Source organism: Egretta garzetta, unplaced genomic scaffold (genome assembly GCF_000687185.1).
Source record: "Egretta garzetta isolate BGI_Z169 unplaced genomic scaffold, ASM68718v1 scaffold237, whole genome shotgun sequence".
NCBI classification, from domain to species: Eukaryota; Metazoa; Chordata; class Aves; order Pelecaniformes; family Ardeidae; genus Egretta; species Egretta garzetta.
In genome coordinates, this window is record NW_009260142.1 from 286,067 (window position 1) to 301,061 (window position 14,995).

Here is a 14,995-nt window from a genome sequence, read left to right on the forward strand (position 1 = left end):
GGGGGGCGGGGGAGGGGGTTCTGTCCCTCTGCTCCGCTGGCCTGAGACCCCCCTGGAGCCCTGCGTCCAGCTCGGGGGTCCCCAGCCCAGGACAGACAGGGACCTGTTGGAGCAGGGCCAGAGGAGGCCACGGGAATGGTCCAAGGGCTGGGACAGCTCTGCTATGGAGAGAGACTGAGAGGGTTGGGGTGGTTCAGCCTGGAGAAGAGAAGGCTCCGAGGAGACCTGAGTGTGGCCTTGCCATGCTTAAAGGGGGACGATAAGAAAGATGGGCACAGACTTTTTACCAAGTCCTGGAGTGACAGGACAAGGGGCAACGGTTTTAAACTGAAAGAGGGTAGGGTTAGACTGGACATAAGGAAGAAATATTTTATGATGACGGTGGTGAGACAGTGGAACAGGTTGCCCAAGAGAGGCTGTGGATGCCCCATCATTGGAAGTGTTTTAAGGTTGGGTTGGATGAGGCTTTGAGCAACCTGCTCTAGTGGGAGATGTTGAGGGGTTGGACTGAATGCCCTTCAAAGGTCCCTTCCAACCCAAACCATTCAATGGAACATAGGATTTTGGAGTAATGGCGGAGCCTGAGCTCTGTTTTGAGATGACTCTACTTTCAGGTTGCCCGTTGGCTTGTAGACTTACTTGCCATTGATGCTTCTTCAAATAGAGGGAAAAAGTCATAGGAACTGGGTTTTTTAATGAATTTTCAGTGGAAAAGCGATGCTGTTGCTGTGCAGTCCCCCCCATCAAGCTGGTGTCCCTGTGTCCATCCAGATCCCTGGCCCTCCTGCTGCTCAACGCCGTCCCCAACCTCCAGCAGATGAGCTCCTTCCTCTGCTGCTGACTTCATTGATCGGCCCTGGGCGGCAGAGCTGCCAAACCCTTCTGCCCTTTTAAGGAGAGAGCTGCCACGGCTCAGCAGGGCTGCCACTTCATCCCAAAAGTCAGCGTGGGGACCTGCTCCCATGCCCCCAAAGTCAAGTTACATTAAAAGGGCAGGAGCTCACCCACATCCCGCAGCGTCGGGAAGATACATTTTTATAAACAGGCAAGAATGATCACGCTGAAACCCTCACTGCATGTCTCTTCCCATGGATTTGTCCTGTTTTCGCTCGAACCTGTGCAAAATTTGAGTATTTGTGCTGCCCTGCAGCAAGGAGGTTTGCAGCGTGGGCATCCAAGCATGGAAGGACCCACGTGGGGAAAAAGCAGGCTGTGTCTTTTCTCTTGGAGAAGGTGCACAGGCGAATGGGTCCTGGTGTTGCGGAGCCTTCGTTGTGCCACGCGTCTTGGGTTGGGGCTTGCTGTGGTGTCGTGGTGTGGTGCCTGTCGCCCTACGAGAGCCAAGGTGGGCTCATCAGGTGAGAGGGAGCATCCTGGGTGGGCGTGCGTTCCCCCCAGGGCATCGTGGGGCCGAGCAGGGCTCCAGGACCTGCTCCCACCTTGCATCTCTTGCGATACGCTGGGACGAGCTCTCTGGGTCGCTGGGTGTTGCTGTCACAGTGTTGGGAATAGTTGGAGATTAGGGAGAGGCTGTTCTTTCTCCCTTCCCCCACCCAAAGTTCCCAGCCACCCAGTTGGAAATCACACCTGAACATGTCTGCTCTGCCCTGCCTGCATCTCTTCTTGCCTTTCCTCCTGCCAAAAAGTGCCATTTCCCAGCAGAAAACCTTGTCCAGAGGAAGCTGTGGAGCACTGCTGATGTCTCCCTCCCATCGGCACAGCGGTGGCTGTGGGGATGGCTGTGAGCGTCGCTGCTGGGAGCCACCAAAATGCCAAGCTGGGAGTGCAGAAATGCTTTTAGAGGTGAACATCTTGATGCCAGTGCTGTGCCATGGCCGCAGGAAGTCTCTCCGGATAGGAGAGCGTTGGCCAAGCTCATTCCCAAGCCCCAAGCTGAGCTGGTTGAGCTTCAGTCCTGGGCCAGCTTCATCAGGAGGGGTGGTCCAGGCAGAGATCTCAAAATAAATCCTAAAAGGAACGTGCTTTGTTGCTGCTCTTCCCAGCTCCTTCTCAAGTCCCAAGCACGGCTGGGACAAGAAGACCCTGTGTCCTTTCCAAAACCAGCTCCTTCAGCCCAGTTAACCTCTTTGGGCCCTCCCAGCATCACCACCTTGGGGGCTGATCATTGCTGTTAAGACTTTGGTGGTTTGGGTCCATAAAACCAGGCACTTGGAAAGCTGTGGGTGAGCGTGTAGTGTCTCCCAGAGGAGAGCATTATTTTTAATAATGTTTTGGCACGGAATAGTATTTCGATATGGAGAAGGAAGCACCAACACATCCTTCTCTTCCTTTAGCAACGTGTTGGTGCCACCTGAAGGAGCCCAGCTCTGGGTACCTGTGCTCGCTGCGAGGCTTTCTCTACCTTTCTGATGTTGCTCTCTTCTTCCCTCGCAGTGCAAGAAGAAGCACACACTGGTTTGCCCCGACTTTGCCAAGAAAGGTGTCTGCCCCAGGGGGGCCCGGTGCAAGCTGCTGCACCCACAGAAGAAGCGCCACCCAAGAGAGGCAGAAGATGGGGACCGCAGCGAACCCCCCTCCAAGTGGAGATGGGTCCGGGAGGAGACGGGCAGGTAGGAAAGGGCAGAAGAAACTTGCTTTGCTGCTCTTAAATTATTTTCTTCCCAGCCTGCTCTGGATGTTCCTTCTTCCAGACATGTATCCATCTGCGTGCTGGTTTATTTGAAGGTGTTGCTGATGAGGGTCACTGTGGTGCCTTCTCAATAGAGCCACCAATGGGCAATGGGGTTGGGAAGGGTCTGCGCTCGAGGGAGAGGTCTCCAGGCAGAGCTGAAGGAGGGGAAAGAGAGGATAGGTCGTGTCTTGCTACCCGATGTGTACTGGGGTGTGGGTATCTTTGCCCTTCGAAATGTGCCGCCCGGGGCTTCGGCACCTCCAGGTATCTCCAAAGCTTTTGTAGACCTTCCTCCTGGGAGGTGGAAGAGCCCTGATGGAGACTCCACCACCAAAAGTGTGTACAGCGTATCCATAGCTCTGTGGGAAACTGGAAGCCATCATCCCCCCTTCTTCTCTCTTCCTCACCTCCGTGGCGGAGAGCAGAGCTGAGCCCTCGGCACGGCACGAAGGGGTTTGCCATTGGGGTTGGACTCATTGCCTGAAGAAGGAGGGGTGGAGATAGATGCGGAGATACAGAAGTTCTTTGTGAAACCTTTTGATGCTGGGCTGGTTTCTTGGTTAATCCTTGGAAGCTCTCTTACCTCTCTCTGATGCTTTTGGGTGCTGGGACAGAGCCTGCAGGCTGATGGACACATTGGTCCTCATCCCTGCAGGGAGAGAGATTTTCCTGAGCTTGGCACATCCTTGCCTTCCTCTGCCCTCACCCCCGAGCCCTGCCTGCAAAATGACTACATCCCAACGTAATTAAAATCAAAGCCGATATGAAATTTGGCTTTAAAAGCCAAAATTTAAAAACCCGGCTTAGCGGGAGGTGAAAATACCGGCTCAGATGCTCGGCTCCTGCACAGCTCTTTGCAGCGGGACGTGGAGGTGAAGGTGGGATGGAAATGGGGGGACCTGGGGGCTGTGCCAGCTTGGTCCATGCTCTTGCCCGATCTGGGGCCTCATCCTGGCCCTGCCTTGTAAGGTAGCAGAGGGGGGGACGAGTGCTCAGTGGGCTCTCCGAACTTATCCCGGGTGACAGAAGAGCCTTGGAATGACACCCAGCTCACGTCCCCGGTGTGAACGAGGTGTAAAATAGCTCCTTGCTCTTATTAGGTAAAGGAGGCATGAGCGCACGTCTGGGCGGTGGGCAGGCACCCCCCTCCCATCCTGAGGCCAGCTCCTGGCATCCTCCACGGGGAAAGGAGCACACCCGAGGCTTGGAAGTTGCTCAGGGGGTATTTTTTTTCCTTTATTGGCACCATCATCGATGTCGAACGAGCTGAAGTGTCATGTTAGCTGGGCTCGGAGGAGAGCAGCGGGGCTGGGGCTGAGCCAAGCCCAGCGGGGCATCACTGAGCCATCCCTGCTCCCTACGCCCTCCATCTCCCCTGTCCTCCACTTGCTCTGCCCAGCCGGCACCTGAAGGGGAGCCCAGCACCTCCACGAGCATCTGAAAGCTGCAGGGAAGCGCAGGGCAGGGAATCCAGCCGGGGAGTGAGAAACTCCAGCTGAATCCCAGCTGGCTCCTGGGAAATCAGAGATACAGAGGAGCCTGGGATGGAGCCTGGAGACCCTCCGTGTGTGGCTCGGGTGGTTCACCCCAGCCTCCTCCATTGCACGTGATGCCATGCGCAGCACTGCCAAGTGGGATTGTTTTATTTTTCCTTATTTTTTTTTCCATGTGCTTCCCACAGGAATGATCCAGCTCAGCTCCACGATGATGGGGAAATGCCTGGACCCTCCAGCGCGGAGCAAGAGATGAAATTTGGGAAAGAGGCGGACACCTCAACCACCAGCTGGCTGCAAAAGCTGCCGTCCTTCATCTCCCTCCAGTCCTCAGCATCCCCCGGTGACCAGGGCTGCAAAGTGGAGAAGGACGAGGAAGAGTCGGAGGACGAGCCAGGTAGGAAGCACTTGCTCTCCATAGGTTTTGGTGGGATCAGTGTTCCTGGTGAGTTGCCAAACCAGTTACGCTGGGAGCTCAAACTGGGATGGCAACTGGGATTTGCATCTCTGGTCACACAGGGACACGAGCCCCTGGCTCTGCTCCCGAAACCACGCGGTAGGATTTTGTCCCCATCTTTTTGTCATCGGCTCCTTCTTCCTTATTCTACAAATGATCTGATGATAAATCCAGTCTCGTTCCTGTGATGGAGCCGCAGCGGTCCCTAGTGGGAGGGTGCTTCATCGCTGGGTCCGCAGAAAGACCCTCTGGACCGTCTTAAGACCTCTGGGCCGTCTCAGGACCTCTGGACCATCTCTGGATCTCTGGGCCCTCTCAGAACCTCTGGACCACCTCAGGACCTCTGAACCACCTCAGGATGTCTGGGCCATCTCCGGATCTCTGGACCACCTCAGGACCTCTGGGCCATCTCAGGACCTCTGGGCCACCTCAGGACCTCTGGACCACCTAAGGACCTCTGGGCCATCTCCGGATCTCTGGACCACCTCAGGACCTCTGGACCACCTCAGGACATCTGGGCCATCTCAGGACCTCTGGACCATCTCTGGATCTCTGGACCACCTCAGGACGTCTGGGCCATCTCAGGACCTCTGGACCACCTCAGGACATCTGGGCCATCTCAGGACCTCTGGACCATCTCTGGATCTCTGGACCACCTCAGGACGTCTGCTCAGGACCTCTGGGCCATCTCTGGATCTCTGGACCACCTCAGGACGTCTGGACCACCTAAGGACCTCTGGGCCACCTCAGGACCTCTGGACCACCTAAGGACCTCTGGGCCATCTCAGGACCTCTGGGCCATCCATCGCACACACTTCCTGGTGTGAAATAGCTTTGAAGCTTTGGAATAAAACCCATCCCTGGTGGGAGGTGGCTTGGGGTTTGCAAGGGGAGACCTTACCACCCTCTACAACTGCCTGAGAGGAGGCTGTAGTGAGGTGGGGGTCGGCCTCTTCTCCCTGGTAACAGATGATAGGACGAGGGGGAATGGTTTGAAGCTGCGCCAGGGCAGGGTTAGGTTGGACATTAGGAAAAACTTCTTCACTGAAAGGGTTGTCAGGCTCTGGAATGGGCTGCCCAGGGAGGTGGTCGAGTCCCCATCCCTGGAGGGATTTAAAAGAAGGGCAGATGAGGTGCTGAGGGACAGGGTTTAGTGGTGGGATGGCAGGGTTAGGTTAAAGGTTGGACTCGATGATCTCAAAGGTCTTTTCCAACCAAAGTGATTCTATGATTCTATTCTAAGTGAGTGCTGAGGATCTGCAAGGCTTTGCCTGGCTTGACCACAAAGCGCTTCGAGGCAGGGAGGGCTGAGGTGCCTGAATGCTGAATTCCCAGGATTAGCCACGTATTCCTGAAATCACAGGCGAGCGCGTGCGCTGTCGAACCACGGCACAGCGAAGACAGCGAGGGACCGTTCCGGCTGGGAAAGTTCCTCTCCGTGACATGAGGTGAAGCACTCGGCTTCCCTTCCCCGGGATTTCTTCCCCCCGCACACCTCCCTCCTTCCCTCTCCTCGGCCCTGGCTCAACTCCCTTTTGATCTCGGTGGCGGGGGCGGGGAAACGCTCCCAAAGCTGCAGCTTCATTGGGTTTGTTTTTTTTTTAATCTCTGTGATGAGGAACAGAGCAATTAATCAAGAAAGCTGTCGAAACACCTTGGATTACACTTGGCAGCCTGGAGTAGCTCGGTCAAGGGGGCAGAGGCATCATCCTGGCAGCGAGGGCATCCTTTTCCTCCTAACTCCAATTTCCACGTTCAGGGGAGGACGATTTCCAGGTGTTTGGGGTGGGAGAATGAGTAGAAGGAGCTGGTTCAGTCCAGGGATGTCGGGAGGAAGGCTGCGGGGAGCCGGCAGGTCCGGGCTTGGGGTGCTCATCGCAGCGTGCTCCTTTGCCCTGGGGAGCACGTGATGTTTGGAAAGCGGATGCTGGAGGATCCATAGGACAGGAAAAGCAGGCAGGAATTGCAGAGGGCTGTAAAATCATCTGATGATGAAGCCGTTTCCATGCCAAACGGATGCGGCGATCGCACGCGGTAAGGCCGGGATGCTGTTGGTGCCTGGGCTTGCCCATGCTCAGCACTGGGGTGTGCTCAGTAATTAAAGTCTCATCTCAACACACAAACGAAGGGGCCTGGGGGCACAGCAGCAGCTGGGGACCCTCATAACGTAACGGGAGACAAGGAGCTCCAGCCACTAAGGAGCCATCATCTGAAGAGGCTGCTAAAGGACCAAATGCTTCATGGTGGCCAAATCACCTTTAAAGGAACTCCTAGAGAGAGTCCAGAGGAGGGCAACAAGGATGATGGGGGGACTGGAGCATCTCCCCTATGAGGAAAGGCTGAGGGAGCTGGGCTTGTTCAGCCTGGAGAAGAGAAGGCTGAGAGGGGATCTCATCAACACCTACAAATATCTCAAGGGTGGGGGTCACGAGGACGGAGCCAGACTCTTCTCGGTGGTGCCCAGTGACAGGACAAGGGGCAATGGGCACAAACTGAAGCAGAAGAGGTTCCAGTTAAACATGAGGAAGAACTTGTTGACTTTGAGGGTGCCCGAGCCCTGGCCCAGGCTGCCCAGGGGGGCTCTGGAGTCTCCTTTTCTGGAGATATTCAACCCCCGCCTGGACAACGTCCTGTGCCCCCTGCTCTGGGTGAGCCTGCTTGGGCAGGGGGGTGGGACTGGGTGAGCTCCCGAGGTCCTTTCCAACCCTGACCATGCTGGGATTCTGTGAAAGCCAGGACCAGCGCTTGTGAGCTTGAGGTGCTGTTTTGAGCAAAGCGGGTGGTCAGGATGAGTCCTTGTGTAGTTCTCCATGGTAGCTGGTGTCTGCGATGGGGCTTGGGGGTCTGCACCCTCCCCGTTGCAGCCTCTGTACCAAGGATAAGACTCTGTTTCTGCTTGTAAAGGCTGAAGGTGACACACAAATTGGCGGGGTAGTAAATAAGGAGGAGGACAGATTATTATTACGGAGTGAGCTGAATTGCGTGGTTAAACGGTCACAATTTGAGAAAATGCCCTTCTAATACTGGTAAATGCAAGAAGAATGAAGGAAAACAGCGACATCATGTGTGTGAGGGATGGAGCAGGGGTTTGGAGATGACCTTTAAGGACCAGCATGGTCAACAGCATCGGCTTGCAGAGTCTCCATGGGGGTCTGCAGCCTCTGGCCTTGGGATATAGAAAAAGGGGACTGGAAAGGAGTGATGTGGTCTGCATGCGTGGAGCGGAACCTGCTGTCGTCCTCCCATGGGGAAGGTTCCCGCTCTGCAAGAAGAGCTTTGTAATCTGGGGCCAGAGGAGGAATTTGAGGGGGCTGGTGCTTTCCAAGCATCCTCCAAAAAGCCCATTCGTGCGGCACAGGGAGAGCAAACCGCTTCCAGCCAAGCATCCCAGCTAGGAAGGGTGGGCTTGGTGGCATCCCATCCTTCACCTCCTTGTGTTCTCCAACCGTGAGGGCACAGCCGGAGGGAACATGGGCTCCCCTACCCCTCCGACACCCGTTTCCAGGTAATGGGCTTTTCCATATTTCACCTTCCAGTTAAATAGCCTGCGCTGGAGCCTAACTGGCCTCCCCGCGCTAATTGTAAGCAAGCGCACCAATGCAAACCATTCCAATCGAGTGCTAATTTAATTAGAAAGCACCCATTTTAGTTAATTTGTTCGAGAAGATCACTGAAAACTCCTGGAGAGAACAGATGTTCCCCTCTCCCCCGATGAACATTCAGGGGTTTGTAAATGGCTCCACTCAGCCTTGTTTAGGAGAGAAAAGAGGATTTTATAGCTGCAAACGACCCTTTCTGTAAACATTTTACAGCTCTCTGCACGTTTGAGTGACGATAAACCCCTAGCAACTCGGCGGGCTGCAAATTTGCGACCATACGGCTATCATTTTATTGTCATATTTCACGGTCGTAACGTTAATGGAAGATGCTCGCTACAGTCTTTTTTAACGGCTCCGCTGAGCACGCTCAAACGCTTTGGCTTTGGAGGAATTCGTGGAGGTGCAGCGCTTCTGGGTTTGTTTACAGCTTTCACTTCTGGAGGAATAACTTTGGAAATGCAAATCTCCCCCCCCCACCCCGCCGCCTTCTCCTCCGGGCTGGACCCGTGCTTGAGAGCCACCCCCAACGGGGCAACGCAACTGTGGGGATGGACAACCCCTTGGTGCCAGGCCCTGGGCCAACAATCACCAGATCCTGGAATTTAAGAGGAGAACAGTGATACCAGCAATCTGCATGGATGCGGCCGGTTCCCCTTGGCCGCACCGAGGGTCTCATGGGGTCTCCATGAGATTTCCTTGTGGGATCTCCTTTAACGCTGCTTCTACACCAGCTCTTTGATCTAAAACTTATTTTGGCAGCCAGGGTGAGGCAACCAACTCTTTTGATCCATGTGAGCTGCCATCAGATGATGCCCTGGAGCCTTCCAGAGAGCATCTGTGTGGTTGGGGATGGAGGGCTAGGACACAAGGGGATGTCGTGGTTTAACTCAGCACCACAAAACCGCTCGCTCACTCCCCCCCGTTGGGGTGGGGGAGAGAATCAGAAGAATAAAAGTGAAAAAAAACCCCTCGTGGGTTGAGATAAAGACAGTTTCATAGGTGAAGCAAAACCAAGGAATTCACTCACTCCTTCCCATGGGCAAGCAGGCGCTCAGCCATCTCCAGGAAAGCAGGGCTCCATCACACATAATGGTGACTTGGGAAGACAGATGCCATCACTCCGAATGTCCCCCTCTTCCTTCTTCTTCCCCCAGCTTTATGTGCTGAGCATGACACCGTATGGTGTGGAATATCCCTTTGGTCAGTTGGGGTCAGCTGTCCTGGCTGTGTCCCCCTCCAACATCTTCTGCCCCCCCCAGCCTCCTTTCTGGTGGAGTGGGGTGAGGAGCAGAAAAGACCTTGACTTCACATCAGCCCTGCTCAGCAATAACGAAACCATCCCGGGGTTATCAATGCTGTTTCCAGCACAAATCCAAAACACAGCCCCATCCTACTATTTCTTCACCCTACTGTGAAGAAAATGAACTCTACCCCAGCCAAACCCAGCACAGGGGGTTGTCCTGGGACAGTCGGCATCTGCTGTCAGCTTTGACCCTGGTGGGTCTTACTGCAGTTTGCTCCTCTTGGTAGGGTCACGGAGGAAATGTTTTTGTGGATAAAATACAGGGAACTGGTTTCACCATGCGGTCACAAAAATCTCCTTGTACATCCTGTGCTCCAACCCCGACCATCTTGGTGGCCTCCACTGAACTCGCTCCAATATGTCCATGTCCTTCTGTACTGGGGAGCGCGCAAAGCTCCAGGTGTGGTCTTGCAAGTGTTGGCTATTTTCACAGTGCTACCAAATTAGTCCAATCCTGAAAAATGGCTGCTAATGAAGCATTTGGTGCAGACCTCGGTGCTGAACTCAGACTTCGTCATGGTAAATCTGAAGCCTTTTGTTTATCCAGGGGAACAATTGTTTATATAGTTTTCTTTTATTGATCCATTATCCCTTGTGCACCTCTAGGAAGAGTCTGGCTCCATCTTTGACCACCTTTAGGTAACCGAAGACAGTGATTATTTGAGCACAGTTGAAGACAGGTAGTTGGAGACAGCAATTCCTCATTAATCTTCTCTTCTCCAGACAGAAACCCCCGAGTTCTGTCTCTTCCACCCCAGTTACCTTCATAGAATTGTAGAATCCCAGGTTGGAAGAGACCTCAAGGATCATCTGGCCCAACCTTTCTGGGCAAGAGCACAGTCTAAACAAGATGGCCCAGCACCCTGCCCAGCTGCGTCTTGAAAATGTCCTCCTTCAGGAGGCATCTGAGCCACCTTGGACTTAATTGAAGATCTTGAGTCCCGGCTGGTGGGGAGCAGAAATCTTGGCCTTCCTCATGGGACTTGTTGCCTCTTGTTGGAAAAGACCTTGGCCGTGATGAATTCATGGGCCAATGGCTGCACCTACAGCTGGCCTACCTCCGTGGCTTCTTCTTTGGGTGGGACCACAGCCATGGCGTCTTCTTCAGGTGGAGCCACCTCCATGGCCTCTGGATCTCCCATGAGTTGTCTGAGGGCAGCTGTTCTGTCCCACGCAGTGTTCCCAGCCTTTCTGCTCCTCTATATATTCCTCCTCTGGGTTTCCTCCATTTACTTGTCATTTACCCCTTTCTGAGCAGAGTCCTGATGGGTCTCCCCCACTGCTGGCGGGGGTGTTATGGCCAACAGTTGTCAGGCTTATCTTGGAGACTTGGTCATTGGAAAGGACCTCTCTTCCCCAGAGTCTGGCCTAGATGCTGGAGAAGCTCTTTCTTGGGCTTCCCAACTTTTGAGGAACCTGCTTGAAGGTCTTGGTGCATCACCCAAAGGGTGGCAATAACTCCTTGACTCTGCTGTACCCTTGCTTGCTCCATGTCTCCTGGGTTCTCACAGCAGCAAGAAACTCAGCAAGTGGTAGAGCCAGACCAGTGGACCATCTGATAATGGTTGTGGGACAGTTGATGGTGAGGTGGCTTGTGACATCTCAGGGCCGCTGCGATGTATGCCTGGCTTGGTCACCCACCAGGTTGGGAAGAGTGAGAGGGATGATGGGCTGAGGGCTTCTTTGCCTTGGCTTATTCCCATGTGGTCTTTCGCTTGTGGAGAGCTGGGTGGCTCCGCAGGGCTGCTCCTGGTCCCCCCATGGGTCCCCGGGGCAGATCAAACTGATGGGAGATGGTTGCAGATCATCTGAGATCTTTGGTTACGGTAGTTTTAGCCTCTGCAGGCAAGAGCAGCAACTGAACTCTTTATGCAGGAACAGGGGTTTTAGCAGGATAGTCGTGTTTGACCTCTGCGTGCCTCAATTTCCCCATTTGCCATTATCTCCTAATTAGCAAGAGCTCTGAAGTTTTATTGGTGTTTTGTGGATGGCTTGGGGAGCTGCAGGGTGGAAGCATCTGGGAGGGCTGGGGGAGAGCCAAGGATGAGTTTAAACATGAGAGGAGCAGCTAAACCATCTTCTTTGTGTTTTGGGGGGCAGCTACGTGATCTCCACGCAGGCGTGTGGCTGCCAGGGTGCTGCAACCGTGTGCTGATGCCGAGACTGTTGCGTGTCACATGCCATCTGCTCGCTGACATGGCGGAGGTGTTGCAGTGGAGCAAGCTGGTGCCCCGTGGGCCCCTGTGATGGAGGTCTGCTAGAGCAGATGCCATGAAGGGTTCTGCCGTGGGAGTTTCTCCCTCTCCGCAGGTTCCTCTGCTGGCCTCTCATTCTGCTCCAGCAGCTGATTGACTCAGGATCCATGTGGCAGGATCTTTCGAAGATGCTACCAATGCGTACGGGACAACCATGCTGCAGTCATCCTCCCCTGCAATCCTGGGCCATTTTCAGGTCCAAGTCAAACCCGTAGGATCATAGGATGGAAGGGACTTGGGGAGGTCATTGAGTCCAACCTCCTGCTTAAACCTGTCCAACCTCAACAAGAAGGTCCAGCTCATCACATCTCTGCCTGTGAAGCTGAGAAGTCAAGGGCACATAGCTCAGGATGTGTCCCTTGGCAGAACCTCGTAGGAGGCGAGTAGGAGATGTCAGGAGCAGGTGGAGGCACTTGGATGGTCATGGTGAGAGCTCGTGGGACCTCCCAGATCTTCAGCAGATGATGCCAAGAGGACAAGGAGAGGAAGGGCAGCAGGACACCAAGCCCTGAACTCTACAGGGAAAGGAAAAGGGAGTTCGGAGCGTGCTCGATGTACCTTGTTGTCCTTAAATGAGCCTTCCCATCACTGCCTTCCCCTGAGGTCTTCTGCTCCCATAGGATGAATTACCAGGGTCCAGACAGGGAGCAGGAAATCTTTGTCTTCCTTCCTGATGGTACTGATGAACCCTCCCTGTCTCATGGCTCATCAGCCAGGAGGGCTCCAGGGCAGCGTGGATCTTGGTGGTACCTTCCCAGCTCTTCTCCTGGCACTTGGTAGGTCTTTCTTGTAATGGAGAGGGTGAGCCATGCACCTGCCAGGTGGTGATGGGATGGATGCTCCTGTGCTCACCCTGATCTCCTCCTCGCCTTTGCCATGTTCTCCCACTGCAGGTGGATGCATCCCTCGCCAAGCCCCTGGCCGATGCACCCTCCGGCGGGCACGCAGGGAGAGTTTAATTAGAGAACATTAAAACTCTTCCATAACTGAATTAACAAACCTCTAATAGAATTGCTTTTTCTAATGCAAAAATCTATCGAGCTGCAGGTAGCGGGCTGCACCCATCCCTTGAGCAGGACAACGCATATCAGTCTAATTGGTTTCCTGTTAACGGGCCGGAGCTGCTTGGGTCATTAGCAATTGCATCTTCTCCTCCTGAGTCAGCAGGTCCTTAAGGGTTTGGGGGCTGTTTGGCAGGGGTCTCTGCAGTTGGGGGAGGTTTAGGTTGCTTTCGCCCACCCTGGATACTGGTTTCAGACGTCTTCGTCTTGGTCATGGGTGCTTCCTTCCCAGCCCGGAGAGAGATGGGCTGGTGCTCAGGCTGGTGGACCTCACCATGGGGGTATTCCCTGGTGGATCTTGCCCATCCCTCTACAGCGATGCCTCCATCCCCTTCATCCCCTACTAAAGCCCTGCTCCTGCTCCAGGACACCATCAGGCTCGGGGTGCCATCAGGCTTTGGGGTGCTGCAGATCACACGGGTATTGTTGAAGGCTGGGCTTGGATCTCCTCATGTCTTGGTGGCTCTGAGAAAGTCCAAAATTCAGAAACTTCACTGATGTTTAATTTCCTTATTGCAAAATGGCCAATTTAGTTGAAACTTCCAGTAAACCCAATGAGTGCTGGGACTTTCTCTAATTGGGCTCTCGCTCTGAATCAGAATCATCGTTTCTTATCCCACAAAAGGCCGTCGAAAATACTCTTCTCTGATTTACTTTCTGCCTGGACCAAGCCGCCTGCACGTTTCCAATCCTCTTCTCTTATCGATCTGCAGGCGACTTTCAGACCTGCCAAGTCTCACTCCTTTGCCAGGACTGAAATCTGTTTCTTCCATATTAATTTATTACCTGGTTTTTAGGGTCTTGTCTGCCTGTGGTGGAGAAGGTCTGGAGACCAGGGCTTTTAGGCTTTGTTCAGGATTTCTGAAGACCCCTCGTGTTCAGCCCCGCTGCCACTTGGCAGCCCTGTTGTTCCTTCTCCCCTCCCCGAGTTATTTAATGACCTAAAAGTTGGAGATGGAAGAGCCCCCCAAGACAGTGAAATCCTGTCTTGGACAAGATAAGCTTCAGCTCACCAGCAAAGGACAGACGTGGTGTTCACCAGACGTCATGATGGCCATGGCCATGTGTACCACCAGACTGCAACCCCTCTCCCGCAGCTTGTGGCTGGTTTTCTCCCATCTTTTTTCCTTCAAAAAAGAAAGGATTAAGGAGAAGAGACATGGAAAGGGCGTCCCGGCACAGACATCCTGCTCTGCAAGCATGGCAGGAGATGTGCATGGCCGGGCAGTGGTGGGACATCCCCAGCACTTCCCTGCTTCAAACGTCCTGCTTAGGAAGCAAGAAAACACCTGAGCATTTTATGAAGCTTCTCCCGACATCCCAGCCTTGATGTTTCCCTCACTTGAGGGGCAGAAGGTTTGGGTGAAACGGCAGCAGGGTGAGGTTTTGGTGCAGGTTGTCTCACCGGATGGATCAAGGGCAGGATCGAGCCAAGGAGATCCAGCCCCCCCGTCCCAGGCTGATTTTTCCGTGTGAAAAATCCTTTGTAGAAAATTCTGGGGCTTAGCTCTTGCCGCTGGCCTTTCCATCCTGCTTTTTGTTCTCGGGCTTTATTAAAAAATAATCATAATTTTAAATTTATTTAAAAAAAAAAGTCACCTCCCAGCCTAAGCTTCTCCAGGAGCTGCCTCAGCCGAGCGCTTTTGCTGCAAAAAAAAGTCATTTCCAGGGAAGATTCAGCGTCCGGGCTCCCCCAAAGCGGCCAGGAAGGGGTTAAAGGATCTTTTTTCCTTTGGGAATGGGGGAAAAAACTGTGTGCGGAGTTTGGAGGATTTCTCCTCCTGGCGTAGCCATCAGGGAGATGCCAGGATGCATCCCAGTGCTCCGAGCTATCGGGTGGAAACTTTTGCATCCCCTTTGCTGTATTAATAGCTGGAGCATTGGCCGGCTGTTAAAATTCCTGCTAATTGCAGCCACCCTCATTAGCCCACTTTCCTTTGGGAAATCACAGAATCATAGAATGTTTTGGGTTGGAAGGCACCCCCAGAGGTCACCCAGCCCAACCCCCCTGCAGGGAGCAGGGACACCTTGAACCACATCAGGTTGCTCACAGCCCCGTCCAACCTGGCCTGGAATGGTCCCAGGGATGGGGCCTCCACCCCCTCTCTGGGCAACCCCTGCCAGGGTTTCACCACCCTCACTGGAAAGAATTTCTTCCTTAGATCCAGTCTAACCCTCCCCTGCTTCAGTTTAAA

The 14,995-nt window shown here is 53.9% G+C and overlaps 1 protein-coding gene across 1 annotated transcript in view; it reads left to right on the top strand.

Annotated features, from left to right (window-relative positions):
- The window catches only part of ZC3H3 (zinc finger CCCH-type containing 3), a 215,355-nt gene extending 210,118 nt beyond the window's left edge, over nt 1-5,237 (top strand). The window contains exons 11-12 of the mRNA XM_035897115.1: nt 2,395-2,570; nt 4,314-5,237. Of these exons, the coding sequence (XP_035753008.1) occupies nt 2,395-2,570; nt 4,314-4,770 (633 nt within the window). The 3' untranslated portion in view covers nt 4,771-5,237. The remainder of the gene's footprint in view (nt 1-2,394; nt 2,571-4,313) is intronic.
- Nucleotides 5,238-14,995: the final 9,758 nt, after the last annotated feature.